At 36.6% G+C, this 22,545-nt stretch overlaps 1 protein-coding gene across 6 annotated transcripts in view; it reads right to left on the bottom strand.

Annotated features, from left to right (window-relative positions):
• Positions 1-22,545, bottom strand: part of LOC105485445 (dihydropyrimidine dehydrogenase) — an 875,814-nt gene that overhangs the window by 122,911 nt on the left and 730,358 nt on the right. For all 6 annotated transcript variants that reach the window (XM_011747801.2, XM_024793997.2, XM_071074657.1 and 3 more), the window contains one exon: positions 4,347-4,526. In XM_011747801.2, the coding sequence (XP_011746103.2) occupies positions 4,347-4,526 (180 nt within the window). The remainder of the gene's footprint in view (positions 1-4,346; positions 4,527-22,545) is intronic.

Genomic DNA, 22,545 nt, shown 5'->3' with positions numbered 1-22,545 from the left:
AGAGGGTCATAGACAGCCTTCCAAAAGAAGCAACATTTAAGGTAGATCCTAAAAATATATTAATGATTGATCAGTATGTTCAATTCAGCTACCATGCCATTACTCCTACATGGTAGACATTGCGTTAGGCACTGGCACACAGCCTGGGTTCTAGGACCTCAAGAAGCTTATAATCTAGGCATATTTTGCCAAGTCAAGAAGGCATAAAGGTTGCTCACCTGTCTATCTCACTCCTTCTATTCTGACTTTTTCCATGTTATTTTTACCAAACTAGACTCACACATAAAAAGGAACTTTAAGTTCAAAGGTTGTTTCTTTACACATTCTTTTCATTTCTGATGTAACGGAAAAAGTAATGGCTTGGTAAGTCAAGTGACTACTAATTCTTAATGTTACCAATAAGCTTTTTTCTTTCAACATTCATGTAGTCATTACTTCACTTCTTCAATCAATGTTTATTAAGGCATTACCGTGTTCAGTGCATGTCTAGGGAACTGGCATACAAAGATGGATAAGAAAAGTGAGGTTATTTTCTAGTAAATGAAGAGGACTTACAAAAATACAACTGCAATGTGATACTGGTTACAACTAAGGTTCAAAAAGAGAAGGAGACATTAATTCTATTGTAAAGGTCAGGGGATAGCTCAAAGAGAAAGTGATGCTTAAGAACTGGAAGGCCATTCCAGATGTCAGGAACAGTGTGTAGAAATGCATGCAGATCCCAAGTGATCATTAGTTTTTGGCCTCTGCTGTTTTTCTTTCACAACTGGTATTTAGGAGTCCTGTTCTCATCCCAAGCACCAAACAGTGAATACATTTTCTTCCATGCTATTCCAGTTGTAAAATTTGCTGTTCAAATATTGGACTGTTCAATTTCTTTCATGTTTGTTAGCAAGAATGTCAACATAACTCTTATTTCCCATAACTAAAAGTTCCAAATACTAATATTTTACCTTCTAAAATCACTAAAATATATACATTGCCTCCAACTCTATAGATGCATTTCTGGATAAAGTTATATTTGCAATTATATTTTCATTTTAGTAATCTTCACAAGCCCATAGTTAAAACCTTTGGAGCCAGATGTATGGATTTAAAAATATCTTTTGGATTTTAGAAAAGTAAAATGGTACATATACCAAATTTTAACAAACACTCCCTCTCCAGCCCCAGCAAGGTGTGGGGTAACAATCTGGAATCAAGCACATTAATCTCTCTGTAGTAAACACTTAAATGTTCTCTAAGAGGAATAAAGATTATAGCAAGTCTCACATCAGTTCAGGCCAGGTTTTCTGCCGAATGAATTATGTAAAACCATTTGGTTTCAGCATTTTTTGAATTTCAGAATTGTTAATGAGGGATTATGGAACTGTATTGTAATTATTTTCATTGTACAGTTTTATAAAAAAGGTTTAGAGAGATTAAGTAACGTGCCCAAGTTGTCTAGCTAATAAGGAAGCTTCACATAAACCCAGCAGTCTTACTCTTTGCTAATAACTGCTGTCCTACATGCAGTTTCTCCATTGGGTATTTCCAACCTCTGGCCATTCGGAACTGAGTGTGATGCTTCTCTGGCATTCCTCTCCTGCCTCTTTTATTTCACTTCTTTTCCAACTCAAAATTATTTATTGTTTACTTTCTCCATCAAGACAAGCTTGTGTTCTGCTCATTGCTGACTTCTCAATCTCTCACTTTTCTATTGCTATTCTCTTTTTCATTCCTTTTGACAATGCAGATTTTTTGATCCCTCCATGAGAATTACGATGTTAAAATGCAGATTCTCAACACACCTCTGACCCACTGACTCACGGTCAATGCTGGTGAGGCCTGGGAACCTACATTTCTCACGAGCATGCTGCATGGTTTTCAAGCACCAAGAGTTTGACATCAACAGCTCTGTTTTGTGCCAAAGCTGATGATGGTTCTTCTCAGGAATTTGCTCTTCTTGCAGGCACAGATTAAAATGGCTTGCATCATAAGTCTACTAAAATCTAACTACCTGCCCTTCAACAGCCACCTGAAGAAACACTGCTATGGTAGTTTGATCAGTTAATAAGTAAGGTAAGCATAAGGAGAGTATATTAATATGTTAATTACTTGAAAGATAACATGACATACTTGGCCAAATCCTTGTTTCCATAGCCCAAGTCTCATTTTCTCTCCATTGTCAAACACTGCACTGTAATGGGTTTCTTCTAAATATCTATTCTGGTTTATTGTAGCCTGACCTATGAGTGAATATCAGGGTAGCAACTGTACTTTCCAAACAAAATTTTCCTGTGTAAAGAAGCCAGATACTTCTAGAGTGTCTTTCTACAAAGGGTCTACATTTTCTCTCATCTCCTTATAGTATGCAGACACTGTGAGGACCACCATACTATTCTTTAGCTAATGAAAGGACAATATGAGTTATTTTCAGACACACACACACACACACACATATGCACATACATACACACACACACACAAGCAGCAGCAACATTAAGAGAGAACAATTAGGAAATCACCTGTATCCTAGATCCAGAGTACTTTGATTCACTATTAGGGATATTAATCTAAAGGGAATAATCATCTATTGTTTTAGTCATGTCAGCCTGCATTGGAGAATCCAGAAGCATAAATCTATTACCAGACCATCTGCTTATTCCTCAAGTTAGTGTTGAGAAATGAATCACTAATATAATCACATAGAAAAATCTTGCTTTTTTTTTTTTAACAAATGATAATGCTGAAAATTACACTTACAATTCTGATGAAAGCTGAGCTTGACAAAATAAAGTCTGAATCTCGATTCAAACTATTACCAAATCAATTTCCATTTATGTCATTGACACAAGTGCCTTCATCATTACCCATCTTTTATTTGAGTATGTAAGTTTTGAAATGAGTGTGAAAATCCTTTAAAGACAAAACATGACAGTGCAATGCAGCTACTTACATTTCAGCTCACATGGCAACCACCCAAATTTGAGACAATGATTTTATAGATGGTCATAAACTATCATGTCAGAGACAATTTCCTTGAGATATTTACATTGAATGAATGTAAAGCCATTTGTGAATTTTTTTAGTTATAAACAACCTTAGGATATTGATAGTCATTGATAAAGGCAAGAACATTAACTGTCTAAATACTGCAGAGTCAGTTTATGATAATATGATTAGTTACACTAATAATGCTGCTTAGGCACTATCTTGCTAATTACAATATTATAAATATTAATGTCACAGTCTTTCTGTTTGATTGCCACTCATGGAGTCATTCATCATGACATTTTCCTGGAACCCACATTGTAAGATTTTATTTTTTTCCTCCTTTTTTTTTTTTTTTTCATTACTGGACTTGCAATCATACACATTACTCTTGAAGAAGGTTTTTTTTTTTTTTTTTTTTTTTGCTATCTGTTAGGAGAGGGAAAGTGATATTTTCTGCTAAAGCTAGCCAAATATAAGTCAATTATATGATGTTTCTCTTATTCTTTCTGAGTCCCTAACCCAGTCATCCAAGGCAGAGTACCCAGGGCTTTTGTTTTCCATTCTTTTTCATGTGACCTGCTTCAAGTTAAGATTCATTTGAATTATTAAATGCTTCCTTAAAGAATCTTTTTATACTGCCTCTCTTTTTTTAAAGTTAATTATTGATGTAGTGACAAGCTGAAAAGACTAAGAATTATAATTTTTTCCTCCCTTCATTGAGGGCTCAAGAAATGTCTTCTGACAATGGTTGTCTATTTAGAATAATACAAAGGAAATACAAAGGCAAAATGCTGAATGTTGTTTTAGCAGAGTTGCTAAAATCACTGTATTATAGAAAATGTAAATGTAGTGTATATTTCTTGGAAAATAGCAGTTAGTGAGAAAGTTGGGACATAACCTTTTGAGCCCAGGTTTAACAACACAGCAGAAGGAGTTACAAAAGATACTGATTAGATTTTAATTTTAAAAACTTCCTTACATTATTCAAGACTACAGTGATTTGATTGTCTTGAAAATAGAAAGGTAATATTATAATTTCCAGAAAGCATAAAGAAATCTCCAGACTCCCACTGGAAAGAATGCCAGTCACCACCACAGTAAGCAAGAATTCGGAGGCACTTTACACTGCAAACTTCAGTCTTTTCCTTTTATATAATTCTGTGTTGTATTGGTTTTATAAAAAGGTAACTCACAGACCCATCATATGCCTGTAATCAAGTCTCCTTCAGAAAGAGTACACTGAGGAAATCACATCCACCAGGCACTGTGTTTCCTTTGTTAGTGAGAATGTGAGATGGTAAATAAGATCTGAAATAGAAACTGACCAAGGCTGAATTCTCAGGAATAACACAGGAGATTTAAGCACATACCTTGTCCATGAGTTCAGCTATACGTGGAACTGGTTTCCCTTTCTGGTGACTCACAGTAGCTGGACTCTGTCCATCCCAGTCTTGTAGTTCTTCAATGCTTTTCAGATAAAGCAGGGCTTTGAGGCCAGTGCAGTAGTCTTCGATCACAGTGAAATCCTGATTCTGAATGGCACTGCATACCTAGAAAAGACGGAGCAGTCAACCAAGTGTCAAACCAAGAGATAATTCTCCAAACAAATTCACTTTTATTTGATTCAACAAATATTTATTTTATGTCCCAGGCACTGTTTGAGGCATGATGGATCAGTCGCTGTCTGGAGGTGGGGGTGGTGGGGAGGAATGGACCAAAAAGGAACACAAGGAAACATCCAGGGACAATGAACATTTTCATAAACTTGCAATGGTAATGGTGTCACAGGTATATACAAGTTCCAAAATTTATTAGGTTGTATACTTTAAATAGGTACAGTTTATTATATGTCAGGCTCAAGGAGTCAAATTTGGCACAACATAATAAAGGACAATTTCAATTCTCATTGTCCCTCCATTGGGATGTGCTGCCTGCAGGCAGTTCTCATGTCTGAAGGTGGTCAGACTGAGGCTGGACTGCTGTTCATTCATTTAACTTGACCATCACTTACCCCTGCCTCTGTCTCCCTCCTCATCTGCTATTGTTCTCCTTGCTGTCAACTATGATCCAGTCACCCAAGTCTTTCCTCTCTTCCTCAAAAAAAAAAAAAAAAAAAAAGCCATAGTCTTTCCTTGCCTTAGGATCTTTTCACAAGGCCTTCTCACTGGGTAGAAGGCCTTTCTTTTCCACACATGGCTAACTACCAACCATTCCTCAGGTCCATGGTAAATGTCCCTTCTTCAAGGAGGCCTCCAGGAGCCCAGAATAGATTATGGCCTTTTTTTAATCAGACATTTGTAACTTCTAATTATTGCATGATTATTCAGTTGACAACTCACTTCCCAATTAGACCAAAGTTTCAGAAGGGAAGAAATGCATTTATTTTGGTCACTATATTATCCCCAGTGACTAGGACAGTGTTTGTCAGTTAGTCTGCTCTCCACAAATATATGATGAGCGAATAATGATGATATGGTTTGGCTGTGTTCCCACCCAAATCTCATCTTCAAGTGTAGTTCCCACAATCCCCACGTGCAGTAGGAGGGACCTGGTGGGGGTAACTGAATCATGGGAGTGGTTATCTCCATGGTGTTCTCGTGATGGTGAGTGAGCTCTCACACAATCTGATGGTTTTATAAGGGGCTTTTCCCCTTTTGCTTGGCACTTCTCCTTCCTGCCACCATGTGAAGAAGGATATGCCTGCTTCCCCTTCCGCTATGATTGTAAGTTTCCTGAGGCATCCCCAGAAATGTTGAACTGTGAGTCAATCAAACCTCTTTTCTTTATAAATTACCCAGTCTCAGGTATATCTTTTTTTTTTTTTTTTTAGAGTCTCACCCCGTCACCAGGCTGGAATGCAGCGTTATGATCTTGGCTCACTGCAACCTCCACCTCCTGGGTTCAAGCGATTCTCCTGCCTCAGCCTCTCGAGTAGCTGGGATGACAGGCACACACCACCACATCCAGCTAATTTTTGTATTTTTAGTAGAGACGGGGTTTCACCATGCTGGCCAGGATGGTCTCAATCTCTTGACTCTGTGATCCACCCGCCTCAGCCTCCCAAAGTGCTGGGATTACAGGCGTGACCCACTATGCCTGGCCTCAGGTACATCTTTATTAGCAGCATGAGAATGGACTATTACAAATGATTAAAAAGAAAAGAAAACTAAAATAAAAAATTCTAGAGTTAAGGAAGTGTGAATCAGAGAAATTAAAGTTCTTCCATTAAAAAACCCCTGGGGATTCTGTGATTGTGGCTGGGATTTAAGTTAAAGCTTGAAGAATGTGGATTTAGATAATTGCTTCTAGGTTGATTATTTCCAAAGATATCCCTCCAATTATGATATCACATGTAGACTCCAGAGATTCATTCACAACTTCTCCTATAGAACCTCTTCATCAACATGGCCCAACATCACATCAAATTCAAAATTTACAACATGGATTCAACATCCTTCCTAATTTATATTTCAAATTCAACCAATGAAGCAACCATTAAAACAACACTGAGCAAAGAAAAACTCATTTCTATCCTATTTTCCCAGGCATTGAATATCTGGTATATACCAGGGTGTCTGGCAATGGTAGCCAACAAAGAAAAATCATGTCATGCATGAATGAAAATGAAGGAAATGCATGAAAACAGAATAATAAGATTCTATTTCAAAGACTCTTAAAGCCTTTTGGGTCTTTGATTAAATACATTTTATTGTAAGCCTTGTGCCTAGCATGCTACCTGATACCTCATTGTTGTTAGGTTGGTTGAGAGAATTTATTGAAAACATACTAGGAGGTATGCATACTAGGAGGTATATATATATATACACACACATATATATATATATACCTATATATACCTATACATGCGCCTAGGAGTTCTCAGCAAGGAGTGGTAAGTGATTCCATGATATGTACCTTAAAAAAAAGGCCAAGTATGAAATTCTGGGAATGCTAGCACTTAAAAGGAAGGTTAAGGAAGATGATCATGAGGGACACCAAGCAGAAGAGATCCAAGAGAGTTAAGTCAGGTGCTGCAGATGCAGAAAGCACAGGAATATCAGAGCTTAAAGTGATGACTGGATGTAGCACTCGGCAATATACCAGAAAACGTCTATCTTTATAGGAGAGATCTGCAATGGAGTAGAAGCCGGTTTTTTTTGGTAGGCTGAGGAATGGATGAGAGATGATGAACTAAAGATATGCAGCCAGGTCATGTTTATAAGATGTTTGGCTCCTGTAAGAGGAAGAGGCAAGCTGGGGGTATAGGTTACAGGGTTTTGCATTTTGCTTTTTACTTTTATTTCTGAGACAGAGACTTGCTCTGTCACCCAGGCTGGAGTGCAGTGATGCAATCATAGCTCAGTGTAGCCTCAACCTCCTGAGCTCAAGCGATCCTCTCACCTCAGTTTCTCGAGTAGCTAGGACTACAGGCACACATCACCATGCTTGGGTAATTTTTTGGTATTTACTTATTTATTTAATGTTTTTTTTCTTATAGAGATGACGTTCTGCCATATGGCCCAGGCTGTTCTCAAACTCCTGAGCTCAAACTATCCGCCCACCTGGCCTCCCCCAAATGCTGGGATTACAGGCGTGAACCTCCATGCTTGGCCTGCATTTTATTTTTTTAAAGAATGAAAATAATTATGTTTTAAGGATATACAGTTATTTTACATTTCAGAATAGGACAGACTGATTTCTGTGTATGAGATTTCTGTCAAAATTGGCTGAATGACTATGTGATAAGAATGAAACAATGCAATATCTAACATGATGTGGGCTCTTCTTATGGGCCAGGCACTTTGTTAGCACTTTTAAATGTATTATCTTTTTTAGTCCTCAAGATAACCCTAAAAGATAGGTTTAATTTTCAGCCCCATTTTACAGATGAGGAAACTGAGTCTTAGGAAAATTAAATGACTTGCTCCAGGCCCCATGGTTAGAAAGTGGTGGCACCAGAATTCCTGACCATACAATACAATATGACCTAGATAACAGAGGAACAACTTTTAATATAACTACAAATACCTTTCTACACCTATTGCATGGACCAAACACATATGTTTTTAAAAATTTAATCAGGTTATCTTCAACTGAAATATAGCTCTGGTTTTGAAAAATCCACGCTTTTAGAAAAAAATTGTCAGTGTTTTCAATTTACCTTCTTACTTGTACAGTATGAGTAAGAATAACAACAAGCCAAAACCAAAATGCGGAAACAAAAACCCCTTCATTTTCTATTCTCAAGTGCTGCATGTCAGTACAATGTAGAAGAGGATAGAATAACTACTAAATATGAACAAGAACATTTTCTAGGAAGCCCATTTACATTAGAAAAAAAGTCTGTTTCTCAGGAGGAACAATTCGAACATTAATTAGGCCGGTTATAACTTTCTTAGAGTTGGTGGTAGGTTTTTTTCTCACAACAATTATAAGGAACATCATTATCATTTCCTCCACAGGGGTATTTTTTTTCTTTTGACTATAAAAGTCAACTGATGCTTTACTTAATCCTCTTTGCTCACTCTGAGATCCTATTTTTTGTAGTATATGCTGATGGGGATGCTTTACTATAGTCTTAAAATAGTTCACCATGTGAACATAAGAAATCAGATTTTGAAAATCACATAATGTCATGTACTTTATGGGATTTTCATGATTATTGTGAAATCCTGCTGCTAAAAGGAATCTAGAAATACTCTGCAAGGGATGAACAGTAAAGTGTAATCTAAATCATCCCTGATGTTTCCAGGAAGAAGATACAAAAGCTATGAATTCTCTCACTCCTCAAACATGGCACAATTTGTATACAGTAGATTCAGCCAAGGAGTGGAGTGATCAAAATGTAGACTTGGTGTCTTTTAACTGTAGAAGAACACGGGAGGACCCAAGGCTAAGAAAACTCCCTCTTTCCCACCCACTTGTAGGCTCTTTATCATACAGTGTTAGTGTTCCACATAATTGGGAGTTATACTGAGAATGTGAACTGAACGCAAAACCTGAAAAGCGGGGAGAGACTACAAGATACTTACTGAGCAAGACTGGGATATTGTGCAATGCTGGAAGCCCTAGAATCCACCATGAGACACAAGTGCTGGAGGGGACCACTTCAGATATACTTAATCACATGGCAAATGTCACACCATTTACATACCTTTCCAAAATGAGTAGTTTAATTTTTACTTCCAGTAAGATTAAACCTACTAATTTTCCTGATAGAATTTCTGAAAGTAGGAACTTTGCACATTGGTATTTTCTTTTAAAATTTTATTGTATATACAAATCAGGTGGGGATCTTTTTAAAATGCAGATTGTGGTTCTGTAGCTTTGGTGTGGGATCCTGGAGTGAGATCCTGCATTGGCCAAATTTTCAGGGGATGCTGCTGCTGCTGCTGCTTCTGCTGCTGGACCACACTTAGAACAATAAAGTCTTAAGCACTGGCAGGGGTGAATCTCATCTCAACTGAAACGCTGACTGCAAAAAAAAATTCTTCTAAACAAATAGGTTTCTTCTTAATTTTTACTATTAGATTATATCAACATTTTCCTAGCCTTTTAAAGAATGCACTACTTATAATAAGAAGTCATGTTTGAAGAAACAAGAATAATTTGCTGATTAAATAGTAATAAGACTAAAAATAAATCTTAAGATGCAAGTGCACCATTGAGAACAGCTTTGCCCATGGATTTGATCTCAGGAAATGGAATTACTCAGAAAGATGCCTTGTCCTTGCCTAACCTTTATACTCCATTGAGGGCCTTATCTCTATCTCAAAGGTAAATGGTTCCTGTTAAAACTCCAAACATGTAGCTGCTATGTCTAAATGGGTGTATTTTATATGACATCTCTTAATTGTTTGTTTAACAGCTCTGATTAGGACTCTTAATAGCTGTTAACATGTTTGCTTCGTATAATTTGTAAGTTCTTTATGGTGAAGGCTGGTTTATCTTTCTTCACAGCAGGGCATCAGGTGCCATTATAAGGATCGTTGCCACCATTAATTATTTCTATAAGTGTGAATATCCCTATAGTGAGCTATTTTAAAGAGAGGCCCCTAGATTCTCAGCAGGACCAGCCCTATGCAGGAGCTGAGTCGGTGGTGGCCCCCTGTGCAGTGTGATTTGACGTGTGCCATAAAGCGCCTAATAGTCTCCTCCAGGGGTCTGACACAATGCCCTGAATTTTTACTTTAGGTGCAGGCGCATTTGATCGAGGTCTGCCTGTGCATAGCAACTGTACAAATACCTGGATGGTGACAGAGGGTTGTGGGGAGCTATTCTTTTCTCATTATTTCTCATAAAATGAGATTAGCTAGATTATCAGTAAATTACCTATTTACGGAGATTTACGTCTTCCAAATCTTCTTTACATACATTATTTCTTTCAGTACTCAAAATAAACCTGACTTAGGCAGGAGAAGGAGTAATATTCTTACTTGAAAAATGGAAAGAGCTTGGACTTGAAGTCCTGTTTCTTAAAGTCACATCTTGTGGTTTCTATGCCATATTAAGTTAAGAGGCTGAGAGAATGCACACAGAAGTCAAGCAGAATCGAGTTCCAATTACATCTTAGCTGCGTAATCATGAGCATTTTTTTTTTCACTTAAAAATGGAGATTAAATACTTAGCACATAGGAAACTAAAAGGCAACATACTTAAATGCTTAAAATAGTAGCTTGTACTCAGCTAGATTGGCACCAAAATTAAATTTCATAATATGAATAAATCATTAGGGCATGAATTAGGCAGGATATAATTTTTTAAATGTAATAAGTTTTTGGTCAAATGTTGCAGAGGAAGACCACGGACCTACTTTTTTTTTTGCATTAAATAATGATCTCAAAAAAAAAAAAGCTTTGGTTTTGTTGTCAGAAGACTCAGGTCTGAGACCCAACTCTGTCATCTGGCAGCTGTGTAACTAGGGCTAGTCATTTAGCTTGTTGAGTTTCCTCTCCCTCCTTTAAATCTGAAAAAGGAGGATGATAACATCTTATTGTTGTGAAGATTAAATTATATCATGAAGGTGGAAGTCCTGTGGAAATTATACAGCTTAGACAGAATGGTACTAAACCTCATAGGTATTGTAGAATTTCAGGTAGTCTAGAATTTCAAGTGCCTGGCAGAGGCCAAAATGGGAAGTTTTGCCTGTTAAAAAGAAGCTAACTTCATCTGAAAAGTAAAAGAAATTTCCAAAAAGCTATCAAATAAAATCTAAATTAGATTGAAAATATTTATCCCAGGTAAATAATCTGGCAAAGAAGAGTTCTACAAAAGCAGGAACACCCTGAGACTGGCGCATGTTTTTGTGTAATCAAATAGCACATTTTTCAAATGCTATTTTAAAATATAACAAAGCTTAAAAATGAGATCTTGATCTATTAAACACAACTCAGATAAACCCATGACCATCATGATCCCCTTTTACTTCTTATCACACAGGTGGACAAACTACACATTCAGGACTTAGAAATATGTGCCTTCAGGTTATATGAAAGTAAAATATACGTTTACAATTTAAGTCTAAAGTTGTCTTAAAGTTACTGTAAATTCATTAGTAAAAGTTCTATTGGAGAATTACTACATTTAAGCAAAAATGGAAATTCTTCTGCAATGGTTATCACATTATAAATTGCATTAATAAATGAGTTGTATGTATCTGGAAGACATTCAAGAAGCCTCCTATGAATGTGGTTCATATATGAAACATTGAATAAGAAGCGTTGTTCATCCAATTCTTAAAGCTTTTTCAGGAAAAAGAAGATTATATTATCTCTTCTTACTAACCTACTTTGATAAGCACATATTTTGTTTAAACATATTCTGTTTAAACTATGCAAAACATCTGCAATATTTTATATAGCACTTTATAGTTTTCAAAGCATGCTGTCAAAAAGAAATATCTATAGAATAATTTACAGTTTTCAAAGCATGGTGACAAACAAGATTAAAGGGAATTTAGCCTTTTTTTTCAGACCAGCCTCCTCATTTCAGAGATTAGGAGTCCAGAATGGCTAAATGATCTGTCCATGGTACACAGCTAGTTGGAGGCAGTACTGGCAGACCTGCCTGGTTTGAAGCTCTTTCTGCTACAACACTGCCTGTCAATATCATCGTACTTATTCCATACATCAGTTCTAAGAGAAAGAGAAGGTGCTATCAATTGTTTAGTAAGTGAGGAAACTGAAACCAAACATTGAATGCAACGCCCAAAATCAAGATTAGTAACTGGGAGGGCCAACGTAAGACTCAGAACTTCTGACCTCCACAGAGCTTCTTAACTTTTCTTTGTATTATTATTTCCATAAATTTCAAAGTCTTAAATGAGATGAAAGTCTTACATATGTAAACAAGCATATATTTATAATTTTCATAAAAAGAAGCAAAGTGATTTCATATTTATTATTATGACAGAAATCCACAGATTTTTTAACATTTAAGGTTTTAATATTTGGATGACCCACTTAAAATTTCCTATGTTAAATGGAAACTAAATCTGTGCTGTCTTCAGATGGAAATGCAGTTTCTAATTCTATCTGTCCACACCCACTGGTTAAAAACATCAGATTTTCTGAAGGCACGGAATCAATAATTACTCACAGAATTGAGTTCTGACCAGTACTGACAAACAGATGTAGGAAATTACATTGTACTTTAAAAACTGGTGTACAATACATATAGATAAAGTAAGAATTCAGAATAACAATATCCCCCTATGAGCTTTTGGTACTACATAAACATGGCATGCCTCATGAATAAAACACCAAAATTATAATTTTATAAAAATATAGGTTAAAAGACAGCCCCTGGAGATACATAGTAAATAGGGAACTAGATGGGGATATATTTGTATATTCACATATAACCACAAATCTTAGTTGTTCTATCATATTAGTTTCCATTTGTTGGAGCTGTACAACATCAAAGTCATGATGTCCCTATATATTGCATTTAGCAGTAATGTAACGGACTACGTGAAGAAATCAAAGTGAGAGTTTCTAAGTAGTTTCCTGGCAATTGAGACAGCAGGCTCTTTCATCTGCTCTGTAACTGTGGCAGTGCATTGATTTAAACTCCTTCTGAGATCTCAAATGCTTTTATATTCTTAGGTCTCTCAAGCAGCTTTTTTTTTTTTTTTTTTTTTCCCAAAGTGATAAAATTCCAGCATTCAGCAGAATACCATCTTGTTTCCCCCAAAAGGAGAGGGCTTATTTCAGCTTTGCTACGAAACTGCACAGGATCACTAAGTAAAATAGCTGTCCAAATGTCATTCTACTAAGAAATCTGGCTTTGAGTTCAGCTGTCTATGTTCTGACCACAGCAAATAGGATTGGGAAAAAAAGAACAACAAATGAATAGCCCCAGAGATGTTGTTTTTCAAAAGTTCAGTTCAGAAAAGTTGCCTAAATGGATAAGTAGTTCTGCTTATTAAATATTTTCAAAGTTGTTTTTAATTGCCCCTCATTGATCAGTCCAAATGGTATAGGAGTCATTTATTTTGTAAATCATATATTTCTTCTCAGTACATTACTTATCCTCTTAAATGATACATTCTCTGATGAATTTTAAGTATATAAATTTCCCCCTTTTCTTCCAATTAAGAAGGAACTTTATGGAGCTTGAAAGTCTATTTTTCAGTGTCACTCTGTGGTCATTCTTTAATTAATTTCTTAACCCAAGATCAGCTAAAGACAGACTGAAGAGAATAAAACGTTTTCAAGGTATATTATACTGAGATCCAAACCACATTTTGCCAGCCCGAATATAATCATCAATTCTCCAAGTATTTTCTCAAAGGCAGCATAGGTGATGGGCCACCCACTCGACTACTATTCAGAAGAGCATTTGTGAGACTGAGCTTCTCTGTTGCACTTTGTTGATGACACAACTTCACTGAAGATGGCCTGGGCTGATTAGTCAAAGGGCTGTGCCCTGCAGGCGAGACTGCCCCTGCCCCCTTCCTTGTATCTGTCCTTTACAAAGTGAGCTCCAACTGGACTCAGATCTCAATAATGACTGCAACCAATAATAATAAGAACCATACAGAGACACAGCACCTCTGTCTGCCTTTTATGTGACACTAGAGATAAAATGGGTGAGCCAGGTACAACATGTAGGGCCAAAGAATGGTGATTACTGTTCTGTCTCTTCAAAGATATTGCTGTTGATGGCTCTGCTTCCCAACGGGCATAAATACAAGACTCAAAAGACTGAGGTAACAACTGGAGTCTTCTATACACTAGGATCCTATGCAGTCCATTCTTTGGTTAGGAAGTGTGGCTGCAGTTTGAGGAAGCTTGGCCACTGCGCTTCAGAGGCAGTAGGATTTTTCTACTAACATGGTTTCTCACCATCAGGCTTTGGTGCTGCATGAATTACCACAGCAATTTTCAATTACGCTGCAGTAACACAGGTGGTGGTGTAAGGGTTTGCATGGAGCACTATGCATGCTCAGCACCTCTCATGATAAGAGTGGGGCAAGAAAAGGAAACTAAACATCCAAACAATAGCTGTCAGATGACTCAAATCCTTAATTTTAGGCAATCTTTCTTTTTCAACAGAGTCAACACAGCTGGGAAAACTTGATATATCATATCATTTACTAAAATACCACATAGAGTTTGATCACAGAGGAGAAGAAGTCATAATGCCTAGAGAGAAAAAGTCTATAGGGGAAAATTAACGCATGGAATTTTTTTCTGAACCCTGAAGATAGATGAAGGTTATGTGGTCACTCAATAACTAAGCAGACATTCACATTCCAAAAAAGAACAATTCGCACACAATGAGAGACATTTGTTAACATGAAAATAACATCTCAAATAGCCCTGACTACCTCTTAAAGCATTCACAATTCAGTAGTTGGTGTGATGGTTAATCTACAATTGATAAAAACACAAATTTGTGACAGAGTACAATTGGGCTGTTATCAGTGAGTCAACAATTTTGACTGAGTTGCCAATGTATTCTGGGATACAAAAGTTAGAGTTCAGTTGATTAAGAGTGAATAAACTATGTAAGAGTTAAGCGCTATAGGAAAAACAAAACAACCTTACCAATGTTGAAGTTAATATATGGTAAACACAGTGCGTATTTATGGTAGGGCAAGAGAAGCAAAGCAATAAGGTTTGCACTTGTTAAAAGGAACTTTTAAAAATATTAAACTTATTTTTAATTCCTTTACCGTATATATGGAAAAGTAAAAGCTCACAAAGTTTGTGGTTTTGTGGAAAGACGAGGAAAATAAATTGTATGCTAGTATTTTTTTGGCTTTTTGTTTTAATGAAGACCAAGAACCTAAAACTAAAATGCCTGGTCTTCAGCTACAAAAGATGAAGCTACTGGAACATGGTTACAGACGCAAATGCAATGCCCAAAGAAGTAGTTTTATTTATGCCTTCTCACTAAAAGGGCACATATTTTATGATTTGCAACTATGACAACCTGAAGAAAGATTACAAACACCAGTAAAAGTTCTAGTATGAGAGTTTTAGAAGGATGCTTAGAGATGAGGATATAATTTACCATCCAAACTGTGACACTTTAAATGGGAAACTATTAATGAAAATACCAGGAGTAGCAGTATAAACTGGGATTGTCCTGTACCACTAGGACTTGTGATTTTCTTACTTAGAGGGTTTTTTTCTTTCTGCCTTTCTATTGGAGGGAGACTTTCACTTATCCTTCTGGAATGCATTCCAACATGCTCTGTCACTTTTGGTTTAGTTTAACATTCTGGTCTTTCAGATACTTATGCAGGCCTCAGAGCATTAACATTGGATCTAATTCACAAGGCTTTTATTACTTAGATGGGGATTTGGAATCTTGGAAACCTGACTTGATCCAATAACAGGACCCAACTTGATCCTGTTATTGATCCAGATAATCTTAGATGTAAGCGTCCCTTTTGGCCTCCAACTGAAAAAAAAAAAATTAATAGACTTTGCTTTTTAGTACACTTTTAGATTTACAGAATAATTGGGCAGATAGTACAGAGAGTTTCATATGCCCACGCCACCCCCACACTCAGCACCTTCCCCATTATTAATATCTTGCATTAGATGGTACATCTGTTACACTTAAAGCACCAATATTGATATGTTATTATTAAAGTTCATAGTTTATATTAAGATTCACTCCTTACATTGTACCTTTCTATGGTTTTTGACAAATGTATAATGAGATGTATCGTCATTAGAGTTTTTTTTTTTTTTTTTTTTTTTTTTTTTTTTTTTTGAGACGGAGTCTGCCTCTGTCGCCCGGGCTAGAGTGCAGTGGCCGGATCTCAGCTCACTGCAAGCTCCGCCCCCCGGGTTTACGCCATTCTCCTGCCTCAGCCTCCCGAGTAGCTAGGACTACCGGCGCCCGCTGCCTCGCCCGGCTAGTTTTTTGTATTTTTTAGTAGAGACGGGGTTTCACCGTGTTCGCCAGGATGGTCTCGATCTCCTGACCTCGTGATCCGCCCGTCTCGGCCTCCCAAAGTGCTGGGATTACAGGCTTGAGCCACCGCGCCCGGCCGTCATTAGAGTTTTATACAGAATAGCTTCACTGCCCTAAAAATCTACTATGCTGTACGTATTCATCCCTCTAACCCTCACCTCCCCCATCCCCTGGCAACCACTGATCTTTTTTTCTGTCTCCATAGTTTTACCTTTTCCAATATGTCATATAATTGAAATCATATATATGTAGCCTTTTCAGATTGACTTCTTTCACTTAGCAATATGCATTTAAGGTTGCTCTAGGTTGTTCTGCAGCAACAGAATCCATTCACCCACAATTTTTCAACTTTAGTAAGAACTTCATATCTTTTAAAATATAAAATCATTTTTCTATATAGCCAAAATAATATTTTCACAGTTAATAAAATAAATAATTCCTTAGTGTAATCTGATATCCATAGTACAATTTCCATAATATTTTTATAGCTAGTTTATCCAAGCCTGGGTTCAATCCAGGACCGAATGCTGCAACCAGTTGCTCTGTCCCTCGTTTCCTTTTATCTGGCACAGCCCCTTTTTCATTGCACCAGCCTGTTGTAGAAACCCTACTGCTGGGGTCTGGCTGCTTTGCAACAGTGTTCTTCACATTTCTTTTCTCTATCGATAGCTTGCATCTCCTGTAAACTTGTACTTGTCTTGAATCTTGCTGAACTCTCACACAATGTGTTCACGGGAATTGGGTCCTCAAAGGGCATCTTGAACGCTTAATGGGAACGGGGTGGCAGGGAATGAATGGTGGATATTGCCTGTGATCATGGGCTTGCTCCGCTGTCCCACTGGACTTCAGTTTAACTGTTTATGATAAAGGATACAACTCAGGAACAGCCAAATAGAAAAGATGCATAGGGCAAGGTATGAGGGAGGGGTACGGAGGTTCCACATCTTCTCCAGACACTCCTCGGAGGGTCTTTCAGCCTAAAAAAAAAAAAAAAACTCAAAAGGGACAGGAGAGGCAAGGAGCTACTCAAAATCCATATCCTTTAAGGGTGGAAAAGTTTGGTGTATTTTGGCAAACTTAATATTCTGTCCTTTTGTAACTTATTTCTTTATGCTTTACCCAAATTACCTTATGATTACAGCATTTTGGAATTGACTTAGGTTATTTATTATATTTTAAACTCTGTTCAAAACATGTCTACAGGTAGCACCACAATTAAACTCACAATAGCACCTTGGATAAATATTATTATTTTCTTCAGTTAGCAGATGGGTAAATATGGGGTCAGGAATTAAAGGCTTTGATTAAGATCACACAGCTACTAAATGGCAGTACAAAGATAAAAATTCTGGCTCAGTTTGCCCACAGGATCCTTCCTTGTAACCATAGTGCAATCCTGCTTTCTGTTTTGACCACTACTACAAAGGTAACTGGCTTTCATGTGAAAACAGGGAGATTATATGTGTGTGTGTATATGTATGTATGCTTACAATGCATATGTGTATACATGTTTATATGTTTATGTTAATGTACATGTTTACATATGTGTGTATGTTTATATATGTTTATGTATACACATATATACACACAAGCATATATACACACAATATTGTATATATGTATATATAATATATGTACCTATATTTATACATAGACACACTATATATACATATATATCTATGTATATGTAGCATAGATTTCTTATAAGTATTATATAAAATAAAACATAAATAATTATCTACTTCAGTGCCTAAATACATGTACAATAGGTATCATCATTTGGATCTCATTCACCAGATTTCAGAGACACAGCAAAAAGGACAGAGACTATATTTCTTTTGGTTACCATTGTACACCCAGTATTTACCACATAAAGATCTTTGCCTGGCATATGACTTATTCAATGAATGAATACATGAAGGAAAACACAAATATTGTAATAGTATCAGTCAGTGACAAACACAGTTCCCTTTCATTCCCTGTCAAGAATACATTTTTCTCTCCAATTATACAAATATATCATAATTAAGAATTCACACCAATCCACAAGAGAATACTTTTTCTCAACTTCTGCTGCATTCTATATCACTCATTGCACCATTTATATATTAATTTCTTTGCATTATTAATTACCTATTCTTTGGATATGCCAATGTATTTCAAGGATGCAAAGAAGTAGCTCTATTTCTTCAGTGTTCTTCTTGATATTAAAAGTACTATTTGTCACAGACAAAATGGACAAGGCCTGTATATAGATTTTTGCTTCTCTGGTGTTCCCAGTCTGGATACCTGAATCTTAACAGCAATTGTCATTTGATTATGTTTTCTCTTCTGATAGTTCCCTGTAACACTAACTGAAGGAATGTGTAATTAAGAATCCTATAAAGATCTCATTTAACAATGACTGAATTCATACCATCAAATCCAATATATACAGTGTTCTAATTTCACACATATATGTTAAAGCAATCTGGATCCTAACTATAATACAGGACAGATAAAACAGAGCCTGGAGAGGCTAAGGAAAAGGTCCTTCATCTTGTTTTGTGTCTGGACTCTCTTATCTAATTTTTTTGGGTTTCTGCATCACACACCAAGAAGTCAGTCCAGTATTCTTGGGGCAGGACCCGTATTTTTATTTTAAAGAATTCCCTCTCTATCTTTAATTATTTCAAGTTTATATTTTAAATTTAAAGTTCAATACTTCATCAAATTACTTTGAAATAGTTCAAAGTAAATGATCAAATGTATTATTGAGAAAATTTGTACAAATATTATTGATATTGTAAATGATTTGCTCCCTCTAATATAGGTCCTGCAAAACGACTGCACATGCCAAGTAAAGGCCTTCTCTCTGTTTGCTGAGAATGGAGCCAGGAGTGTTTAATAGATTATTCTGAATTATTACTAGAAGAGAGAAATTTTGTTTATTTTCCTTTTCCTTTCTTTCTTTCTTTCTTCCTCCCCCCCCCCCCCCTTCCTTCCTTTATCTTTTTCCTTCTTTTTTCTTTTCTTTGATACAGGGCCTCACTCTGTTGCCTAGGCTGAGTGCAGTGTCATGATCATAGCTCACTGCAGCCTCAAAATCCTGGGCACATGCAATCCTCCTCCTTCAGCCTCCTGAGTAGCTTGGACTACAGGTGCCTGCCACCATGCTTGGCTAATTTCTTAATTTTTTTCTCTAGAGACAGGGTCTTGCTATGCTGCCCAGGCTGACCTTGAACTTCTGGGCTCCAGCGATCCTCCTACCTCAGCCTCCCAAGGACTGGGACTATAGGTGTGAAACACTGTGCCCAGCCAAGAGAGCAATATTCAAACTCATCATTTCTTCGAAAACTTTCTCTATTACTCAAAAATTACCTACCAATTAATTTATTCTTTCATTCAGCACATATTAATTTATGCACTAATCCTCTGGTTTCTTTTCACATTCTATTATCAAACAAAACTGTTGACTGCAGCAGCCTGAGGTTATGCTGTTTGTTTTCTGTAGAATGAGCTTTCCATGCAGAGCTATTGTGAGGACCAAATGAGGTAAGAATTATTAAGTACTATATAGCAGGAAGGTCTGCCTTGTTGGTATACGTGTGACACAATGGGTTTGATTGAGAGGTAAGAATAACTAAGTGCTGAATTTTGTATCTGAGTGTGCAACTGGTGTCTTTTGAGGTGTGTGTGTGTGTGTGGTGTGTGTGTGTGTGTTTATACTGACTAATTTCTAAGATGAGTTGCTCCATTGAACTCCAGGACAAAAATGATCACATCTATGTTGTAAACAACTTAATCACACACAGATAAACATATAAGAGAATTTTGAGACAAGGAAATGACTGATTTTCAATTGTTACGCTTTGAGAGTATAAACCAGAATCACATTACCACTGCCTACCCGTAAATCAATATACTACGGGTTTTATATCAATTACTGAATATGAATTGGGTCAAAGAAAAGGTAAATAAGGTAAATGTAGGTAAGTTGGGTTTTTATGTGTTTTATATTCCAGTTTTGTCTATAAAATATCACACTCTGCTTATATTCTGAATCTGCTTATAATCAACATTATCTAATTAAATAATGCTCAGACATGAAACAGAATTGGCTTGTCTTTTTTAAACTCCCTCCAGGTTACTCACATTTATTTTGTGTGTTTTAGAGACATCAGGTCTTATAAATGTGCAATAGTATTCTTATGGTAGCTGTGTAAGACCAGGCGTGGGTAATGTGTGATGTATTTGGCCACACAAATTCACCAGTGATGAAACTGATTTTTTGCTTGTGTCATTGTTTTTAGGCTCAATGATGAGTCATGAAACTTTCCTCTCACCTCATATTCATTACTACATCTGGTGCCATCCAGACAGAGTTAATATCTACAATGTACTGATTGATTTAGGAAGATGATAATGAGATTATTGCTCATGCCCTTAAAGCATGACAACTGAAATTCTATCATTTTCCACATGAGGAAATATGCTAAATATTATAATATCTGACATGTCTATCACTGTGGGATTAAGCCAGCTATCTGAAACAGAGGTTTGATATTTTGATCTTTAGACATATTATCTTCTTTTGTCTTACAAACACAGAATTATTGATTTGGAGATAATGGCAGTTTATATTTGCATGCCTACATCTTTAATTCCACAAAATGTTAAGGTCCTCCTGGTTCGTATCTGTGAAAAGAAGCTAAGAGCAAGCAATGTTCTTTCCTCTGATTATGTGGGGCATGACCACAGAATAGGGGAAGACAGGTGTTTAACTTGGAGCATTTATATTTCAGGCCAGGAGAATCCAGTTTAAAAGTTTTCAAAAGACTGATGAGTCGCAAAAATATTAAATGTGTGGGAAATCTGACCAGTTAAACAAAATGAAGAAGGAATGTTTCCTGAATATTCAAAGAAGGCAAGTTATAGACTTGGATGAGCATGTTTTTAAGGCTAATAAGTGTACAGCGTTTTTTTCCCTCCCCCTTGGAGGGAAATGTTTTATAGACCATTTACTTATTTTATTTTAAAATGTACATTTGATGTGAATTTCATTTCTTTTACTCTTTTCCTCAAAGATTCATAATCTTCTAAAATTTAGCTTCAGGAACATACTTCTGAGAATGACAAGAGATTACTGAAACTGGCCTCCAAACCATTCAATACACAGGTGCTTATTGTCCATTTTTAGACATTCACTGGTTGAGACTTACAGTAAGCCATTCCTCTCTCCTGTTAGCATCTGTCCACAAGCAAGTATGCCTATATCTGCTTTGTGCCTAATATTATTTCAATTACTATGAGGCATTCTTAAGAAGTGATAATGCACATACATCCTAACTAGGAGATAAGACATACATTCACTTCTCTGCATTGGCTTGTACATGTATTTTCAGGCTTGAGACATGTCTAGAAAGTAGGATAGAAAACAAGAGATACAAGTGCCTATCTGACATTTTCACAGAGGTGTTTTCTAGGCATCTCAACTATAGCCAGAATACCATTCCTAGTTTTTCCACTCACTGCAGCCTACCACTCCACTAGTCCAAAATCTAGAAATCTCTCTTCCTTTCTTTTCATGTCCACTGCCATTCATTCAATCTCTCAGCAAATCTCATAGCACTACTTCAAGTATATATTGTGAATCTGTCTATTTGTTGCCATAACCACTGATTCTTGCAACTGGAATCAATCATGATATCTCACTTGCCCTACTGTAATACTTTCTTTATTCACTCTTGACCCTCCTTAATTATCGACACAACAGCTAGAATGATTATTTAAAAATATTAATTAGATCATAATTTACCACTGCATAAGACCAACAATGCCTTGCCTCACTTTGCAAAAATGGGAACACTTTCTACAAAGCACTGTGTGATCTGGTCCTGCCTCATTGGCCTTCCTTGAGTATGTTAAGCTTATTTCTGCCTTAGGTGCTTTGCTCTGTCTTTCTGCAATGCCTTTCTCGATACTTTCCCATAGCTGGATGAATCTTCTCATTCAGTTCTCAGCTTAAATATTACTGCTCTAGAGACGACTTCCCCAATCAGACAATGTATCCTCCCAGTCACTATCACACAGTCTAATTTAAATTCTAAGCTAATTTAAAGTACTTATCACTACCTGACATTTTTCTTATAT

This window comes from Macaca nemestrina, chromosome 1 (genome assembly GCF_043159975.1).
Source record: "Macaca nemestrina isolate mMacNem1 chromosome 1, mMacNem.hap1, whole genome shotgun sequence".
NCBI classification, from domain to species: Eukaryota; Metazoa; Chordata; class Mammalia; order Primates; family Cercopithecidae; genus Macaca; species Macaca nemestrina.
The sequence above is the reverse complement of the archived record's forward strand: the minus strand, read 5'-3'. Positions and strand labels throughout refer to the sequence as shown.